At 35.8% G+C, this 20,026-nt stretch overlaps 1 protein-coding gene across 6 annotated transcripts in view; it reads left to right on the top strand.

Moving 5' to 3' along the window:
- The window catches only part of DEUP1 (deuterosome assembly protein 1), an 89,819-nt gene that overhangs the window by 20,728 nt on the left and 49,065 nt on the right, over positions 1 to 20,026 (top strand). For 4 of the 6 annotated variants that reach the window (XM_072969012.1, XM_072969010.1, XM_072969011.1 and 1 more), the window contains exons 5-8: positions 4,492 to 4,626; positions 9,256 to 9,369; positions 11,359 to 11,601; positions 18,845 to 18,990. In XM_072969012.1, the coding sequence (XP_072825113.1) occupies positions 4,492 to 4,626; positions 9,256 to 9,369; positions 11,359 to 11,601; positions 18,845 to 18,990 (638 nt within the window). The remainder of the gene's footprint in view (positions 1 to 4,491; positions 4,627 to 9,255; positions 9,370 to 11,358; positions 11,602 to 18,844; positions 18,991 to 20,026) is intronic. The other 2 variants (XM_072969014.1, XM_072969013.1) reach the window with 1 other exon arrangement.

Below are 20,026 nucleotides of genomic sequence, written 5' to 3'. Positions count from 1 at the left end.
TATCTTAAGGATATATTATTTACCACTCTCTGCCTTGAATAACTCAACTCTGTCAAAACTTTCTTGTAGGTATTGCTTCCTTTTTTTAAACAGGACATTTCTTTTCCTTGTGACCATTATAAAACTATAATTATGTATATATTTGAGATGTCTGCTTCTGGAAAAGTGGAATAGATGTACTTTCCCCTATTACTCCTGCTAAATGCAACTAGAAACCCTGGGCATTATTTATAAAACAATATAAGAAGGCCCTGAGAGGTGGAGAGAAGAGACAGACTAACTAGGACTTTGAGACCCAAGGAACCCAAGAGATGGTGATGAGTTCCCTGGAATTTCTTTTTGCCTGTTATATCCCAGACTGGATAACAGAGAAGCCAGCAACCCAGACATTGCAGGGGGTACAAACACAAAAAGAGCCCAGAGGAAGGCCTGCTCCCAAAACTGAAAGACCAGAAAAAGCCTATGAAGATTCAACATTTTTAGATAATAACTGCTCCCCTCTATCCAAAAAGTTCCAGAAAAATACTATGGCCATAAACCCACTTCACCAGCAGAGATGGGTGGACCACCTGGGTTCCACCCTCACCAGGCTGTAACAAGGTGGCCCAGGCCCCCTGCTGGATGGAGTCAGAGAAGACTGAGTGGAAAGGCGGGACTTTTATCACCACTGGGTGTTAATAAGACCCACCCCAACCCATGGTGTCAGTGGAGACCACATGGAGAGCCTGGACTTCTCTGCCCATCTGATGGTGATGAGGCAGCCCTCCTCTCTGGAATGGTATCTGGGGAAGCCTAATGAGGAGTCAGGACACTCGTCACCTCTCAGTGATAACAGGGCTACTCCCCTCACTACAGTGTCACTGAAGGCCATGTAAGAAGCAGGAACAAAGCACTTTTGCCCTTCCAGTCAAAGTGATGTCAGTGGGAGACGTGGGGAACCTGAACTCCCCCTCCTACTCCCACTCAGCAGTTACAAGGAACACCTCCCCCAGGTTACCATTTGAAGTCAAGTTAAGAACTGGACTTCCACTGCCACCTGGCAGTAATGAGGCAGCATTCCATTTTCTCTGCAGGAATGTTGTCAGAAGAGGACTGCTAAAACACAATATTTAAATAAAATCCAGAGTCACATGACACAAGACCCAAAAATGTCCGGGTTCCAATTAAAAAATCATTCATCATTTCAAGAACCAACTTGAGTGAGAAAAGACAGTTAAGAGATGGCAACACCAGGTTGATATAGATGTTAGAATTATCTGACAAGGGTTTTAAAGCAGCTGTTATAAAAATGCTTCAGTAAGCAATTACAATTCAGATAATGGATTTCCATGGAGGCCAGAAGGAAGTGGAATGTTTTTCAATTGCTGAAAAAGCAGGAATGTCAACCCAGAATTCCATACTCAGGAATGAAGGGGAAATTGAGACATTCTCAAATGGAGGAAAACTAAGAGAATTTGTCACCAATAGATCTACCCTAAAAGAATAGATCAAGGAAGTTCTCTGAGCAGAAAGGAAATGATAAAGAATTCTGAGACATCAGAAAAGAAGAAAAAAATTGGAAAAAGTAAAAAAAAAAGAAAAAAGTGTAAATGCAAGACTTTCCTTCTCTTGAATTTTCTAAATTGTTTGACAGCTAAAGCAAAAATTATAATATCTAAAGTGGTTCTTAATGTATTTTGAGGAAAATTTAAGACAATAATGCTATAAATGAGTCATGGTTAAGGAACATAAAAAGAACTAAAATTCTACACTTCACCTGAACCAGTAAAATGTTGACACCAGTAGATTATAATAAGTTATGTATATATAATATTATACCTAGAGCATTAACTGAAAAATCTGTGCAGAGAAATATATTAAAAAATGCTATAGATAAATCAAAATGGAATTCTTGAAAAAATGTTCAGAGAACCCAGAGGAGGTCGGGAAAGCTAAAACAGAGAAATCAAAAACTGGAGAACAAACATAAAATGAAAAAATGTCAGGCTTAAACCCTAACATATCAATAATTACATTAAATGAAAATGGCCCAAATACAGCAGTTAAAAGATAAAGATTTACAGAGTAAATTAAAAAAATATGACCCAAGTATATGCTCTGTTCCAGAAACTCACTTCAAACATAACTATGTATATAAACTGAAAGTAAAAAGAGAAAAAACGAAGAAAAGAAAAATATATACCAGGCAAATATTAATCAAAAGAAAGCAGAAGTGGTGCCAGGGTAATTCAATGGAGAAAGAATAATCTTTTCAACAAATAGTGACAAGACAACTGAATATCCACATGAAAAAGAACTAAGTTGGACCCTTACTGAAACCACAGACAAAAATTAACTCAAAATGGATCAAAGACCTAAATGTAAAAACTAAACTCTGTAAAACTCTTAGAATAAAACACAGGAGGAAGTCATTGTGATTTTGGATTAGGCAATAGTTTCTTAGATGTGGCACCAAAAGCACAAGAAAAATTAGATAAACTTGATTTCTTCAAAATTTAAAAAAACCTTGTGCTTCAGAGGATACCAAAAGAAAGTAAAAAGACAACCCACAAAATGGGAGAAAATATTTTCAAATCACTTGTTTGATAAGGCGCTAGTATCCAGAATTTAAAAAGAAAACAACTCTTACTAGTCAACCATAAAAAGACAAATGACCAAACTTTAAAATGGGCATAGATGTGAACAGGCATTTCTCCAAAGGAGATATACAGATGGCCAATAAGCACATGAAAGAAAGCTCAACATCATTAGTCATTAGGGAAATGCAAACCAAAATCATATTGAGATGCCCCTTCACACCTACTCACGGCTATAATCAAATGATGAACAGTAGCAAGTATAGGTGAGGATATGGAGAAATTGGAACCCAATACATTGCCAGTAGAAATGGAAAATAGTACACCCACTTTGGAAAACTGTTTGGCAGTTCTTAAAAAGTTAAACTTAGAGTTTCTGTATGACCCAGCTCTTCCACTCCTAGGTGTATAGCCAAGGGAAATAACAACATATATCTGTACAAAAACTTGTGCACAGATTTTCATAGCAGCATTTTTTTCATAATATCAAAAACATTTAAACAATCCAAATGTCCATCAATTGATGAATGGGTAAACAAATTATGGTATATCTGTGCAACAAAATATTATTCAGTCATTAAAAGGAATGAAGTATTGCTCTGTGCTACAGCATGGATGAACCAGACACAAAAGCCCACATATTATGTGATTCCATTAATATGAAGTGATCATAATAGACAGATCTATAAAGACATAAAGTAGATTTGTTGCCGCCAGGGGCTTGGGGAAGGAGGAAATGCGTAGTCACTGCTTATAGAGGGTTTCTATTGGAGGTGATTAAAAAATTCTGAAATTAGATAGTATGATTGTACAACTTTGTGAATATACTAAAACCCAATGAAGTATACTCAAAATGGTGAATTTTATGGTTAGGTGAATTATATCTCAATTTTTAAAACTATGTGAAAAAGGAAAAGAAAGCAGAAATGACTGTTACTGCCAGATAAAGTAGACACAGTTGTCCATAGCTTTATTTGTAATAGTTAAAAACTGGGATCAACCAAAATGTCACAATATATGAATAGTCAAACAAACTGTGGTTACATCTGTAACATGTAATAATACTTAGCAATAAAAAGGAATAAACTATTGATACGCTTATGCATATGTTGTACTGATGTCAGTTACCTGGGTTTGATACTATACTATAGCTCAATAAGATGTCAATATTGGGGGAAATGGGGTGAAGAGGACCACCCAGAACTTCTTGTAATATCTTTGCAACTTCCTGTGATTCTATAATTATTTCAAAATAAAATATAAAAACAAAAAACTTTTGTAAAGTTATTTAGAAGTTTCCTCACAGATGTTGATAGACCATGCAGCTTTTAATCTATTATTTAAAGGTAGAGAACAAGAAAAAAAATAATACAAGGTCTCAGTTATAACAAGAATTACTGCTAAGAAAAAGATTATATCAGGTTTGATATTTAAATTTATTTAAACTTATATCAATATGAATCAGTAGTTTATGTTGTCTGTATCTTTTAAATTAAATACTCAGTTTTCTTAAGTGAAGTATAAATTGGTTGTTTTAGATTGAGTTACTGAATTTAATACTGTCAACACAAGATGGCACTAAATAAAAGAAAGGAAAAAAATTTGGTGTTTTTTCCCAAACTGTGAGCTTTGCTACATATGGTTAAAACAAAACTGAACAAAACGTTTTATCAAATGAATCGTTGTTTAACTGCGCAGTTAATGAAGTCCCAGATTTACATGAAAGCTGAATTGTGTTCAGCTTCAATAATTTAGTTTTAATAACTGGTTCTATCTTCGCTAATTGGAACATTTAAGCTTTACTGCATTTCCTAATCATGACAAATTTTGAAAGAGGTACACAAGAAAAGAACTATTATGAAAGCAAGTTAGAAATAACCAATAGTAAAATGGTAGCATTCTCTATTATTTACAGTTTTCCAAACTGACTAGTAGCTTTGAAAAACTGAGATTACACCAGATGAAACAAAATAAATTTCGACGAAAAGAAGTGCCACACCTCAGAGAAGAAATACCCTTTGAACTGAGCAATTTGAACCAGAAATTAGAGGTGAGCTGTATTTTCTTAGTTTCTCCCTGTGTGTTAAAGATTGATTTTCATTGTTGCTGTTGTGGGCTGTTTGTCTCTAATGTATACAATGGCATGTACAGCTGTGGTAACAAACACCATTACAAATCAACTTGTCATTGAATATATTTTCCTAGTGCACCTTCCCTTCAGGCACTTAGTGAATTAAAACATCAATTTGATTTATACCTCTTTTATACATATCAGCATTTTTGGAGAGGTAAACAGAAAAAAATTCAGAGAAACTGCAGATGTTGAGTAAAATTGAAGGACATCCCTGGGGTCACTTAAAGTGAATATCTAATAAATCTTTTAATGGCTATTTAACTGTTAGGTACTTAAATCCCAATGAAACTCATAACAGTTTTCAGAACAGAGCTTGAAGTTTCAGGGTTTTTTATTTAAAGAAGTAGTGCCACTCTAATATAGCCACCCCATGTCACCCAGAACTTCTAAAATCTCAGTCTCTAAAAAGATTTACTGTGTCATAGATACACTTATTTTAATGCCTGTAACTTTCCAACTTTAGAAAAAGCAAACCAGCTTTTTTCTTCACTATGCCCTTGAGCATTCCTGCTACTTAACAGCAGATTCTCCTGTGAATTCCTATTCTCTAACCATAGCTAAGTTCCCAGTGCTGCTCGATTACTGTTTTTTAATTGACCTCAAGTAGACTCCTATCATATTATCCCACTCAATTTCTTTCATTGTTCTCAAGCCCTAAACCCCAGCTTCCCCTCACTGCCAACCAGATTTCAGTTTCTTCTAGTTTGTTAATAGGTAATGATTCTGTACTTCCCAGTCACCCAGGTAGAAACATCTTAGCGATCTTTGATCTGTTCTTTTCTCTTACTGCTTGTATTCCAGCCCATATTTTCCTTTCCTTTGTCTAATGTCTTTTAGCTCTGTCTTCCTCTTACCTAATTGTAATTGCCATGTTTCATACTCTATCATTATCATCTGGCTCTTCAATTAGCAGTCCTTCTCAAACTTTCCCTTCAAAATATTTTTAAGAGCAGAAAAAAAAATATCTGGAATCACAGCCCTAAAACCAACCTATTGCAAGAACTTTGTTGAAAGTCTTTGGTTTTGTTTTTAAATCCCTGCAAATTTTATATTCTACTGAGTAATGAATGTACATTTTTAAGCACAAAATTACTACCACTAAGTACGGTTGACCCTCAAGGAAAATCCACTGTGTATAACTCCCTGGCTCTTGCAATGGTGTGCTAGACTGGCTTCTGAAATATGCTGGTCTCACGGAAGATGCCCAAAGATGTGCAATGTAATATACATGGGCTTTCATTGAAAATGCAATTAAGGTACTGATTCTCCATTTGATTGACTTCTCATGGGTTTTAATGGGAGAACCACATTTATATAAATTATTTGGACAAAGAAAAAGCCTTAAATTAATATAAAGTACTTTGTGCACATTTTATATTTAGGGAACGAAATATTTACCTAAAATATATATCATGAAATTATAGTGTAAATTAGTAGCAAAATATGGCTTGATATGTCTGTACTTACATGAAACATTTTAAGCACACTATGTAGATATAGTTTAATCTGTATTATTTTGGAAACACTTCATGTACCTATTTTTACTTAGAGCCATCTGAAAAATTAACGTATAAGAGTTGGACTGTTGCAGTTTTAGCCTATATCTAAGCATGTTTTTCCTTTGGGATAAACATTCATACACTGGTACAGTGATCGAACAGTGGGAAGCAACATGCTGTAGCGGAGGAATATGACAGTTTAGAGCTTAAAATAGGTCCGACAGACTCATTTACTGGCCCTGTGATCTTCGGGCAAACTGTTAACCTCCCAGTGATTCCATTTTTTTCACCAATAAATGGGAGCTAAAAATATGTGACACTGTGATTATGAAAGAAGAAAATAAATGTGTGTTTAGATGCACACTGAAGCATTGAGGGTGAAAATACATGAGGTCTGGAACTTGTCTTAAAATACTCCAAGAAAAGATGGAGAGAGAGACGAAATGAAGATGGACCAAGTCGACGGTAGTTAAACTGGGTGAAGGGTGCGTGGGAGTTGTTCTACTCTCTACTTTTATGTAAGTATGAAAATTTTCATAATAAAAAATTAAAACTATCCCACAGGTGGAGGTTTGTAGAGTCCCTGACATACAGTAATCACCAAAGAAATGTTCATTCTCTCTCACGATTTAGTAGAGGGATTCAATATATATATGTGTGTGTGTGTACGTACGTATATATACATACAAACACACACATATATATATAAAATGTAGCTTCCACCAGAAACTCTTGATTTTAATGACCCTGACCCACTCTCAACCATTTAAGGTTTTTAAACCCAGAAAAGGTTTCCAGCAAAGGAGAGCTTACTCTGGAGGTTTAGGCAAGTCCGCAGACCCTCTGGAACCTGGACTCACAGCTTCAGTCTCTACAACTATCCTTATGAAGCTCATTCAGCCTCTGCGTGGCCCCATGATTCCTGGATGCATTGTGCTTGCTTGCTGATCTTAAAACCAATACATCTCTAAGACTAGTGGAGCCAGGACTATTATAAGCACCAGCTGATATGTCCGTGGCACCCATTTTTAGCCTTGTTTGGTCTTATTCTTGGCCTGTTTGTACCTGTTGTAGAATTTGTAAGGAATTGAGGCTAATACTTCTGCCTTCTCCTAAAGCATGCTGGGAAATATTTATTTTCAAGATTGAGAGTTTTGGGTCAATGATGATAAATATTAGTATTAATGAAAGATATGAACTGGACAAATCAACCTTGCCCACATTTTGACTTCTGACTCCAAAGACTGCGAGTTAAAAGTGAGCAGCAATTTTTTAATCTACTTTTTATTGATTTGAAATGTTACCTATTTTTATTAGAGCCTAGTTTTGTAAATTCGTCACTATTACTGAAGATCCTGTTTTCATGTACCTAATTTTAAAGTGTTGAATGTCAGAATCAAAGTCAATAACTTTAAGTGAACTGTCTTCCTTTATCTTGATGAATATAGTCTATTTATCAAGATACTATTATATATTTAAAAGAGGGTCTATCTGTATTTCTTTAATTTTATTACCACCACTCAATTTGAGGTCATTTTTAATTACTGTAAAACCCTTCTAATTTATAACCTTCCCTCACTGATTATTTTGAGACTTGTGGATTTATAAAGTGATAATTTCCCCAAATATTCTTTAAAATCATTTCTCTATGGAAATATGAAATGCCGTGTTCTCATTTTAAGCAAGATGTAGCTTTCATTCTCTAAATTCCTATATTTATTTTCCAGCATAGCCGACCCAGTCATTTTGCCATCTTCAGAACGACACCCATCACTCTGGCCAGAACAATTTTCCAATCTGATGTGTTATTAGAGGTGGCTGAGATAATCATGCCAACCTCTGCATGGCTTTTTTGTGGCACTATTACTGTACTTGTGCTGTAAAATTTGTTTACATGTACATTCCCTACTTTGTTATACACTCCTTTTTTATTTTCTTTCAAATCTTTCTTTTAATCATGAGGTATTTCCACATTGTCTTCCCACCACAGTACCTGGTGGACCAGATGCCTATCTTCCTGAACTGATGATTGGAAACATCAATACATTCATGCCATGTATCTGTATTCAGTAATACGTCATCATGGACTTAGTAGCTCTAGAGTTTGTTTCCAACCACGTTGTTTTCTTTGCAAAACTTAGTGAGAAGTATTTAAATTCTAGGAAATGTTAACACCATGCTTTCGTTTGTACACTCAGGGAATGTAAGTGATGCCTGGCATTTTATCAGGCACTGTGAGAATACCAAAAAAGTAATCAAATACATAGTCCTTACCCCTCAATTCTTACAGCCTGAACAGAAAGACATAATAGCCAGCCCTAGGCAAAATGGAGAAGCAGTGCCGTTTTCTTTGGCATTCTCAAAGCCATATCCTTCCCTCTTGTAGAGTTGTGAACAGATAACGTACTCCATGAAGACACTACTTGAGCGTGAAATTTGAAGAGCTGAGCATGCTGTAGCAAGTAGTTCTACCACTTCTTCCCCAGGTTAGCCCAGGTGGTGCTGCCTGAGGGAGGCCTCAGATGGTTGTTCTCAAGAACAGGTGGATCTTGGCTTCACCTGGGACAGTAGCTTTGAAAGCCACAGGGGACGGAGTCACTAAATCAATCCAAGCCCCACCGCCTAAAAAACAAGGGAACAGGTTTGGTGACTAAGTGTAGAGAATGAAAAAAGGAAAACAACTTCTGGTGTCAGCTCAGGAAATACAAAGAAAGTACTGGTTGATGCAAAAAAAAAAATGTTTGAAACTTCCTTATTAGTGATCCACATCGGTTACAAGAGAAATTTTTACATTTTTAACAAATAAAATGCTTAATTTAAAAAAAACAGGATTAAATTCCATACTTTTCTAGCAAAAATTGGAAGATAAATCTAGTAGTAAATCTAAGATGAGTGATTTGATACTTTTTTTGTTTTCCCAATGGGGAAAAGAATGAATTTACTTTTTTTTCTTGGAATGAAGATGTACAAATGAAAGAAGTCCTGTTCGTTGTGCTTTAAAATGAGTAATTTTCTTCAATTTATGTTTGTCCCTCCACTCTTAAAGGAATTTAGAGCAAAGTCAAGAGAATGGGACAAGCAAGAGATACTGTATCAGACTCATCTGGTTTCTTTAGATGCTCAACAAAAATTATTATCTGAGAAGTGTAATCAATTTCAGGTACATTATCTAATATTATCCTCTAAATTAGAAGAAACTAGAGGTTAAATACTATTTCTCTCTTTACCATTCAGCATGTAATCTTTTTACACATAGAAATACCACCTAAGGGAAAATAACCAGAGTGGGTCCAACACTGGGTAAATGTACCAGTGCATGAAATATCTGTAGTGGTGACTTTAGTCATCTCAGAAGATGGTGCTATTAAAAGTGTCCATTGTTATTATGTCATTAGATAACATGTTTTTGCAGGCCTGTCGGCAGGTCACTGAGAAAGTCTAAGATTGCTTGGTCCCTGCCCTCTAGAGCCTTATACTCTAGACACAGAGATAATACATGTACCAGTTACAGATAATTAATGACAAGTGAATGGAAAGGCTCCAAATCCTTTTAGAGGTCAAAGGGGTAAGAGAAAAATTTGGACTGAGAGAGTCAGAAAACATCCTCCAGTGGGCCTGGACCTTGGAAAAAGGATATATTTTGAGACAAGAGAGAAGGTATCCCAGGTAGTGAAAATAATGTGAGCAAAGTCAGTGGGGCAAGAGAGCAAAAGGCAAATTCAGAGAATGGCAAGTGGGCCAGTTGGCTGCGAGTGCATGTGGGAGGCGGGGAGGGGCAGTAGACGGCAAGGCTGCTGAGTTGGACAGAGATTGGAATAAGCCTTAAAGACTTACCTAAGGAACTCGGAATTTTTATTAAAGCTGGTAAGAAACTAGTTTTTTTGGTTTTTTGGGGTTTTTTTTTACTTTTTTTGATATATACTTATTTTTCATTCTTTAAGTTACTTAAATTATATGTTATACACGTTCCCTGAATTCAGTAATACAAAATAATCTAATGTAAAATTGATAGCTTCATCCCCTATTCCATTGTTATCCATTTAACATAAACACTGTTAACAATTAGGTATTTATCTCCACATACTTTTTTTTGTTTATAGAAACATGTAAATATGTGTTTTGTGGTATTTTTAATTTTGCTTTTTTACTTAATAAGCCATGGATAGCTTTTCAAGTCACTGTATAAATGTCTACTTCATTATAATATTTCATTGTATATAGCAACTATGCATCACATATACCATGGTATATAGTAGATGTACTATGATTCTTTCAATTATTTCCTTATTAATGAACATTCAGGTTGTTTCCTAGTTTTCTGCTATTATCATACTGTAACAATATCCATGTATATACATCTTTAAAGACTAATATTTTCCTTTCGTTACATAAAAGTCCTAGGAATGAGTGACGAGCCAAAGGGTATGTTCATTCAAATTTTTAATAACTGTTAGCAGATTACTTTCTGAAAGATGATAGCAATTTACAATTCATGAACAGACAACAAGACTGCCCATACTGTTGCCAGCATGAAGTATCAGTCCTTTGATTTTTACCAACTTGATGGACTAATAGTAATGTTGGCTTGGTTTGCTTTGCATTTCTCTGACTACTTGTAAGGTTGAGCATCTCTTCATATGTTTCTTAGCCTGTGCATAAACTTTGCCCACTTTTCTTTTGTGTTGTCTTTTTCTTATTCATGTGTAGAGGTTTTTGTACATCAGAAATTACCTTTGTTACATGGGTTGACAACTTTTTTCTACAATCCAGTTGTTTTTTGTTTTATTTTGTTTATTGTTGGTCATAGAGACATTTTCAACTATTGTGTATTTGAATCCATATTTTTTTCTCCTTCTTATATCGTTTATATTTTGTTTTTTTGCTAAATAAGAATTCTCTACCCAAAGTCGTCTACCCTACTTTACATCTTTGCTCTGAGGTTATGCAAATATATTTTCTCTTTATGCCATCTGAAATTCAGGTTTTAGAATAAACACAAGACTGAATTATGAAGGATTAAGTTTCATTATCTAGTAATATAGATAATAATAAAGATGTTTTTCTTAATCCTTTTCTATCATTCTTTAACTTTATGTAAACTTAAATACGATATTCCCCACTTAACTGACACAATTTTTATATTTCTCAGAAACAGGCACAAAGTTACCAAACTCAACTAAATGGTAAAAAACAGGGCATGGAAGACAGTGGCTCTGAAATTCCTCGGTTGATATGCGAACCAGATCCCAGTTGTGAGACCAGTGAAAGAGATGAATTCATTATTGAAAAATTAAAATCAGCTGTGAGTGAAATAGCATTAAGCAGGAATAAGTTACAAGATGAAAATCAGAAGCTCTTACAAGAACTGAAAATGTACCAAAGACAGTGCCAGGTGAAAAGTTTATTTTTCAACTGATATTGCCCATGAGTTGTGTAAGCAATGACTCAACAGGTATATGGATTAGAAAGCTAATTTTTTTATTACATGTGTAAATTCAGCTCAGATTTTCTCTTAATCTGTAATCTCACTTGCTGAGTAAATTCAGTAATCCTATAGGTACTTTACCTCACTAGATGCACTCGGATTCTGCAGTGACTTAATAATAATACATTACAGTGCAACGTAACAGTCTGCCACAGACCTCTATTCCTAAAAAGCATGGCCCTTTAGCCACACAACACACTCCGTCCCCACTATTCAGTCTCTCAAGGTTAATTAACAGGGAGTGACCCTCATGCCACTCCCTGTTAATTAACCTTGTCATAATTGCTAATTAACTTTATCTTAATTGTTTACCAAACAATAGCCTAGAGTTTCATATTTTTACGTAACTTCCACTTTGATAGATATGATCATTCATTTTTCCAAGCATTAATTTTTTTCTTAACTCAAAAATCTTTTTTTTTATGCAGCATTCATCAAAATTGATCACTACCAATTTCTTCACAAAATTTGTATTTCTTACTCATGGCTATCCCAGTTACTTGAAATTCAAATTCTATGGTTTTCTCTCCTGTTCTAGGTCTTGTCTCCCACCTGCAAACATTCAGCCTCTTTCTACCAATTCCTCTGTGTCGATTGGCCCATTTCTTGGTCCTGCTCTATTCCCTCCCCAGGCAAGGTCATCTTTCCTGGTCACTGTCTGCAGACTCCCTCTTCTGTAAGACGTTCCACCTCAGGATCTTACGCCACTAAAACTCCCAGGGTCACTTCTTGGTGTGGGGCCACCTATCCTTCCCTCATCCTGCCATGTGGTATGTGCGGTCACATATGGGGCCAGTTCTTTCACTTCTTTCTCTGCCAGCATCTAACTTCTGGGATCCCCTTTCCCCAAGTTGACAAGGGGGCAGAACACAAGCTCCCAGCTCCTCCTATTTTGTGGCATTTCTAAGCGAAGTACAGCTCCTTTCCCAAACTCCAGCTTTGTTTGGGGAGGGGGTGTTACTCTAATACAGATTAGAAAGCAGATGTAAACAAACCAAGATAAGCCACAAATACTAAACACTGAGAAAGTCATCCATTTTCTAGAAATAGAAAAGGTACAGATGATGTTTTCTCTGGCTTCTCTAGAATATAAATGAGCTTAGTCCTTCCTCCTCTGCTCTAGAGCTTGTCCAAGTGGTTTCTAGTGTGTAGTCGCCAGTCCCTGGTGGAGCTGGGTCTGCAGGGCTGCTGGTTCTCTCCGTGTCCGGGGCTGCATCCCCTCCATCTCCCTGGGTAGGGGCCAACTGGTGGTGCCTTTGGGCCTGATTTAGAGACGATTTAATTTTACATTTTGCACCTGTCTTTGTACTTCTGGAGCCTGCACCAGAATCACAGTCAATAAATAAGGAGATAGTCTCTCTGGGTACTTTCTGAATATTATCCCCTAGTTTTCCTGTTACTCAGACTTAAGGAATTCTCTTTGTCTCTTCTTGAGGTCTTTTTGGTTCTAGTTCCTAGAAATCTATTTTCTGCTCAGACCTTTTTTTTTTCTATTATCTTTAGTTTGCCTGAAGCATATTTCACCAGTAAGGCTAGTTATAAAACCAGGTTCTACCCTTCACTGAGGTCCAGGTTCTTTGCTAACCCCAGTTCCTCCTACTCTCCCCTGAAGGAGTTCTGTTTGGACTTATTACAGCCCAGGAACATCTCTTTTGTAGTCTGAGGTTCAGCTTTTGGTTCTCGGCTCGCTTGTGAAATAGGAATCAACTGTTCATGCCCTGTATTCCGGAAGGAGCCTCTGTTCTCCCTTCATGGCAGCATGACTCACTTTCTCTGTAACGTTTTCCTTGACCAACCCCACCTTTCTCCTTCTCAGAACTTTATCTTTTCTACTTTTCCAGGAACTACATTGGAGAATCTTACTTTAAAAAGAATGTTGCAAATAGAGGAAGAGTGTACCTTGAGAAACATGAATAAACTAACATTCCCAGTTCCGATTACACTCCCTACCCTCTCTGCAAGTAAAGGCCGTCAGCCTGTGTTGCTCACACCTATCACACTGGGACGGGCGCGATGGTATTGACAAGAAGAAGAAAGTGCAGCCTGAGAGTGAAAGCTTAGCTGGAAGTCTGAGGACACAAACCACCTGATGGCCAAGGCCACCCTGTCCTTTAGCAATATCATTTAATTGACTTCCCGTTCCACACAAGTCCAGCAGGGTGTGACTCATCCCTCACCCAGGATCTCTGCAAATTTCCAGGGGCTTATGTGCACCCCTGAGAAGGCTTTCTGGGTTGTCTGGGGTACACGTTGATCATGTAGGTAGCATGAGTTAGGAAGGTCCATGTTACCCACCTTGACTTTTCCTTATGTATATATGTTAACGAACTTAATAATGAATTATGTTCCTGAATATATACTAACAAATATATATATATATATACACTAACAGAATAAAAGCCCAGCTATTCACAAAAGTCCATATAAATATAAAATATTTTTATTGATATTTATACTAGAGTCTATAAAATAACTATATTAATTGCCCAGTTGCTCTGACTTTCCTTTAAGTCTCTACTTGGGTGATTTTTCTCCCTACCCAGATGATACCTGGCAATGCCTGGACACATTCTTGGTTGTCACTACAGAGGAGAGGGGTGCTGCTGACATTTAGTGGGTAGAGGTCAGGGATGCTGCTAAACATCTCACAGTGCACAAGGTGATCCCCACAGCAAAAGAATGATCCAGACCATAATGTATGTAGTGCTGAGCTTGAGAGACCTTGCTTTAAATTTTGAAATATTGTTTTTCTCATTTTCTTCACCAGGAGTTCTCTATCTCTACTTTGTGGTGTTTTCCAGAGTTAATGATACATTTTGATGTCACTGCTATTGATTGGTTGATTGATTATCCACCAATTTCTATAAGAAAGTTTACTGAAGTTATTTTTACAAATTTTTGTTTCATTTAAGAAAATAATTATCCTTGGATCTAGTAAATTTAAACTAAGAATCTCCATTTTGTACTTTACAAAGGAATTGAATGTATAAAAAACAAATCAAATTATTCTGGAGTATGTTTTACACACAAAAATTTGTTATAGTTCTAATGAAAAAGATTTTTGAGAAGTAATTTCCTTCAAAAACTTCAAGTTTTCTAAAGATAAGATTTCTACTCCCAGGAAAACACTAATTAATTTTGATGCATCTAGAAAACGAATACTGAAATAATGCTTTTGTTTGGCCTTTTCCCTGTTTTATTTCCAAATTTTACTTGTGTTTCATTCTTTTGCTTTAGAATAAGTCCTAAGTGAAAAGATACAAATTATTTACTTTTTGATAGCTGATTTGAAAGTTTAAAAATCACTGCTTCTCTCAAACCATCAGGCAAATTTTAAACTAAACAGATGGGCCTTAAACTTGTTTTACAAAATTTATATTTTACCAAATGGGAATAATTAGAGGTGAATAATCACTGTAACCAGTGCATATATTTAGAAAGAAGTTTCTCTTCTCTTTTTGTGAAACTGTCAAGTGATACTGTTCCACATCTTGCACATGAATTTAAAAAGACAACCATTTCAATTTGAATTACTGTCACTTACTGTATATAAAATTCTGTTTAGTTTACAACACACTTTGATGCCAGCTGCATCTGAATTTTCACAAGAATTCCGTCTTCTCACTTGTCTTTCTACAACCTTGAAATGTGTCAGTATACATATTAATTCTGTTGCATATATTTATTTCCTGTGCTGCATTACACTCACATTTTGGAAATATGCAATATTCCCCATTGGAAGTTAATTGCAGAAATAAACTGTTCTGTATTTTTTTCTAATAACTATGACAGAAAAAAAAGACTTTTTGGGGGTGCTTGTTAATGAATCATTAAGGTACTGGAGCAACACTGTCCAATAGAAATGTAATGCAAGACACAAATACAACTTAAATTTTTCTAGTAGCTGTATTAAAAGAAATAGTAAGAAATGGGTGAAATCAATACATGATACTAGTATATTTTATTCGACACAGCAGATATCCAAAGCGTTATCATTTCAGCATAGAATCAATGTAAAAAATTATTAATGGGTTATTTTACATTTCTTTTCATACTAAGTCTTCAGAATCTGGTATCTATGTTACACTTACAACATATCTCAATTTGGATGCTAAGTATTCACGGGAAATACCTGATCTGTATTTAGATTTCATAAAATTTACAGTTAAAAAAGTAGATTTACATGCTCAGGTTGTTCCAAACAAAATTGAAAGTGTTCCAGTAACTGAATCAAGTACCTGAGAATCATATCCCTGAATATTTTGCATCCACATGGACAAATAATTGGTTTGACTTTTATGCAAAAGCATGCCAATTTTCAGACTACATCTAAGTTAAATAAATTCACTTATTCTCATGTCAACTCAGTATTAACATTGGTTTCAAAAGGATATTGCATAAGTCAAAAAAACCTCAATTTACCAACATCAACAAAGCTGCTTTTCTTGTACTTTTGTAGTCAATTTATATAATGCTGTCAATTATAATTAAAATCTTTTGCATATTCCCTCATGTTAGAAAAATGTGTCAAATCATTATTATTGATTTATAGTATAAAAAGTTTCAATTTGAACACAGATTCTCTTACCTGTGTAGCTAGATCACAAATAAGCTTTTTTTCCCCTTAATGAGATCTCCAAATGTCACTGTTTTAGGTGTTACTTTCTAATAACAGTACATAAATAGACTATTATTATCACATTTTACAGAGTTTGGGTGAAGTCTAGCCAATGTTGACGCCACATTTCATTGGCTGGAGCTGGAGCCCTTTTGTGCCCCTCCCCCCAAGTGAAGGCAGGTCTGCTCCTCCACAAGCAGCTTGCTGTTAGATTGCTCCCTCGTGGCAAATGTGCAAAAGCAGGAGCCCAGATTGTGCTTTCTTCAGTTGGGCAAAGTAGTGGATGACATTCACATCAAGTTAATTTGTCTTTCTACTTGCTAATCTATTGTTTCACATTTTTTGTATGCTTGTTTCTTTTGGAATTTTAACCTCATCTGAAAAATCTCCAGGGTTTGAAACAGGGACATTATTTTAAAAAGTATTAAATCACCTATTTGAATATGTTTTCATACTTATTTCCAAGGTAGCCAGGAATTTTTGAGGCTTAAGTGTTGCAGCTAAGTGCTTCACTGAACCCATCTCTAGGTCTCCTGGCAAATAATGTACTATATTTAAGGCTTTGGTAAAAAAAATGTTTATCTGGGAACGCATATGTCCTATACTATCTGCACAATTACAATTCTAAGCTGTGAATTTTTGGATAAGAATTAATTAATAAGAAAACACATGTCCACATAAAAGCTTATATGTGAATTTCATAGCAGCATCATACATAATATACCAAAAAAGAGATACCCAAATGTCCATCAGTGGTTGAATAAATAAACAAACAAAATGTGATATTTCTATACAAATAAATATTATTCATCAATAAAAAAAATGAAGTACTGATACATGCTACAACATGGATGAACCTTGAAAGCATTATGCCAAGAGAAAGAAAGCAGTCACTAAAGGCCATATATTACGTAATTCCATTTGTATGAATTGTCCAGAATAGGTAATTCCATTGAAACAGAACATACATTAGTGGTTGCCAGGGGACTGGGGAGGGAAAGTGAGTAGTGGCTGCTAGTGGTCATTGCGTTATTTTGGGAGTGATAGAAATGTTCTGGAATTAATGGTGATGCTTGCACAACTTTGTAAATATACTAAAATCCACTAAATTGTACACTTTAAATGGGTAAATTTTATGATTTGTGGATTATATTTGAGTAAATCTGTTACAGATGTATAAAGAGTTATTGAACAAATGATTTTTTAAAATATCTCTAGTGTTTTTTTTACAGCCTTTATTAGCAGTGGAACCTCTTGCCCTCAGAACACCCTGCCCAGTCTTTACCAATAAGCTACAGGTCTGCTTCACTTGCTTTGCATGAAACAAATTATTTTTGTATCTTGAATGTTCTACCTGGACTAGCAGACAGGAGATCTGAATTTTTCCATTCCCAAATCTGCCACCTATGAGCTGTGTAACTTCGGACCAATCCTGGCCCTCAGTTTTCTCATCTATCAAAATGGTGATGGATTTGATAGCCTTGGGTGAGGCACACTTAATAAATACTAGTTTCTCTGTATAACTGAGTGGAAGAGGCCTGATGACAAGGAAGGACTCTTGCCATTCCTCTCTCCTAGAGAACAGCCAAGCATTGCTGGAGAGGTTCACTCAACAGGTGATGGTCACAAAGCTCAAATGAGTCTCAACACTGCCAGGAATCCTGCTGTGTTGCTCCAACCACCTAACTCTCCCATTCTCATTGCAGGCCATTTCAAACCTCCTCTGCCCTCAAAAAACCCCTCCCACACCCCCACCTCTACCTCTCCTTCTGCCGATGTTGCCTTTTTACTTCACAAGGAAGATAGAAGCCAACAGGTAGCCCTCTCTTACCTCCCTGTCCCCAAATGCATATCCGTGTCTACATTTCATCTTTCTTCTTCCTTTCCTACTGCGAGAGCGGAGGAACTCTCTTTTGCTTTAGGCAGTTCTTCCACTCGTGCTTCGGGACCCATCCCACCCACCTCCCCAGGAACTTGACCCCATTAGTAGTACCCCTGCTCTCTCCCAACTGGATCCTTCTCTGCAGCTTCTAAACTTGTTCAAGTCTCTTCTATTAACCAGATAAAACACTGCACTCAGAGGGTTGCTGGTGTTTCTAGTTACCAGCTAAAGTAGGTCTTCTTTTGGGCGATTCTGGAACCATAATCCATGGTTTATAATACACTCTGTTGCCAGCTTTGAAATTAGATCTTTCTTGACTGTTATCTTATTTGAATTAGGAATTATTTGCATTAAACCAAATTGTATGCATTGATATTTTATTCATACGTTTATGTTTCCCTCTTTCAGCTTTACATACAGTATGGCCATTTTGGTATGATTCTTTGTTTTATCACTTATCAAATGTTCTCAGTAAATATTCGTTGAATAAGCAAACGAGGGAATGAAATTCTGTAAGACAGAGCCAATGAAGGACTAAATATCAGTTCATTTGAAATTAGGCCGGTTCGTAACTGTTAAATACTCGTAAATGTGTTCTACATCATGATACCCAAATGTCAGCACTGACAACTTTTGATGTTTTTATTTAGGCCATGGAAGCAGGACTCTCAGAGGTGAAAAGTGAGTTACAGTCACGTGATGATCTCCTGAGAATCATAGAAATGGAACGATTGCAGTTGCACAGAGAATTATTACAAATAGGAGACAGCCAAAGTGCTCAAGAAAATAAAAAAAGGTATATTTTTTATATTCAGCAGCATGAGGAAAACTGTTCAAAATATGATGTTTGAATATTTTAGGTTTTATATTTGAAACTAGAATTAAAAGTCCGCTTTATATTAACATGCTGTTAATTATTAGACAATATTAGATATTAAAAATAAAGCTAGTGATTATTTTATCTTCCAAATCAGTATCTTTACATGCCTAGAAAATTATATTGTGTTCTGATTTGTGGATACTTAGGTGTTACACTTAAGTCAGAAATTTTCTTAGAACTTTTATTCTTCAGGATATTGTAAAAACAATAGTATTATATATGTTGGTAATATTTATTCCATAGTTTTCAAATGTTTTTATTTTAATGGCCTTAAGTCTGTTATTAACTTTTCAGTCATAAATGTACTTATTTTGGCTTTTACCCTTAACCACCTTGTCAGTTCCATTAAGGAATTTGTGAGAACAGATTTTTTTTTCCTTTTTTAAAATCAGATATCATGTACTCCGTAACCACAAAGGAAATGGGACTGCTGAGGATTATTAAGTGTTTGTGACTATTCTAACCATTCACTGATGTTCTAATTCTTATTAGAACTTGAACCCTTCTCATATCTGAAGGCTAATGCCAGATGAATGATAAGATTTTTAAAACTGAATAGCCAAATGGTGAGGGATATTTTATTGAAAGATGATTACATTGTTTTAAAGGCAATAATTATTTCTTCAAAGATGTGGGACCTGCTAGTATTTCTTTGAGGTCAGCACTTAACAACAAATGGCAAGTTAAGATCCCTTAAAGTGATCTATTGTATGTCTTACCAAGGATGCTAGAATGCCTATGAGCCAGTCAGCATCATTGAGTGCTCCACATGCAAGCTATAAATCCATTGGAAGTATATTATATGCAAGGCACTGTTCCAGTCTGGTGAGTTGGTGAGAAATGTCTTCACACAAAGGACATATATGGCTGAAACCATAAAAAATTTCCTAGAAGAGCAAACCATGCAACCCACGTCTAACTCTGGTTTGTGAAGAACATTGAAGGTACTTTC

The sequence above is a fragment of the Vicugna pacos genome, chromosome 10 (genome assembly GCF_048564905.1).
Source record: "Vicugna pacos chromosome 10, VicPac4, whole genome shotgun sequence".
Taxonomy (NCBI): Eukaryota; Metazoa; Chordata; class Mammalia; order Artiodactyla; family Camelidae; genus Vicugna; species Vicugna pacos.
This window is presented reverse-complemented; position numbering and strand designations above follow the sequence as displayed.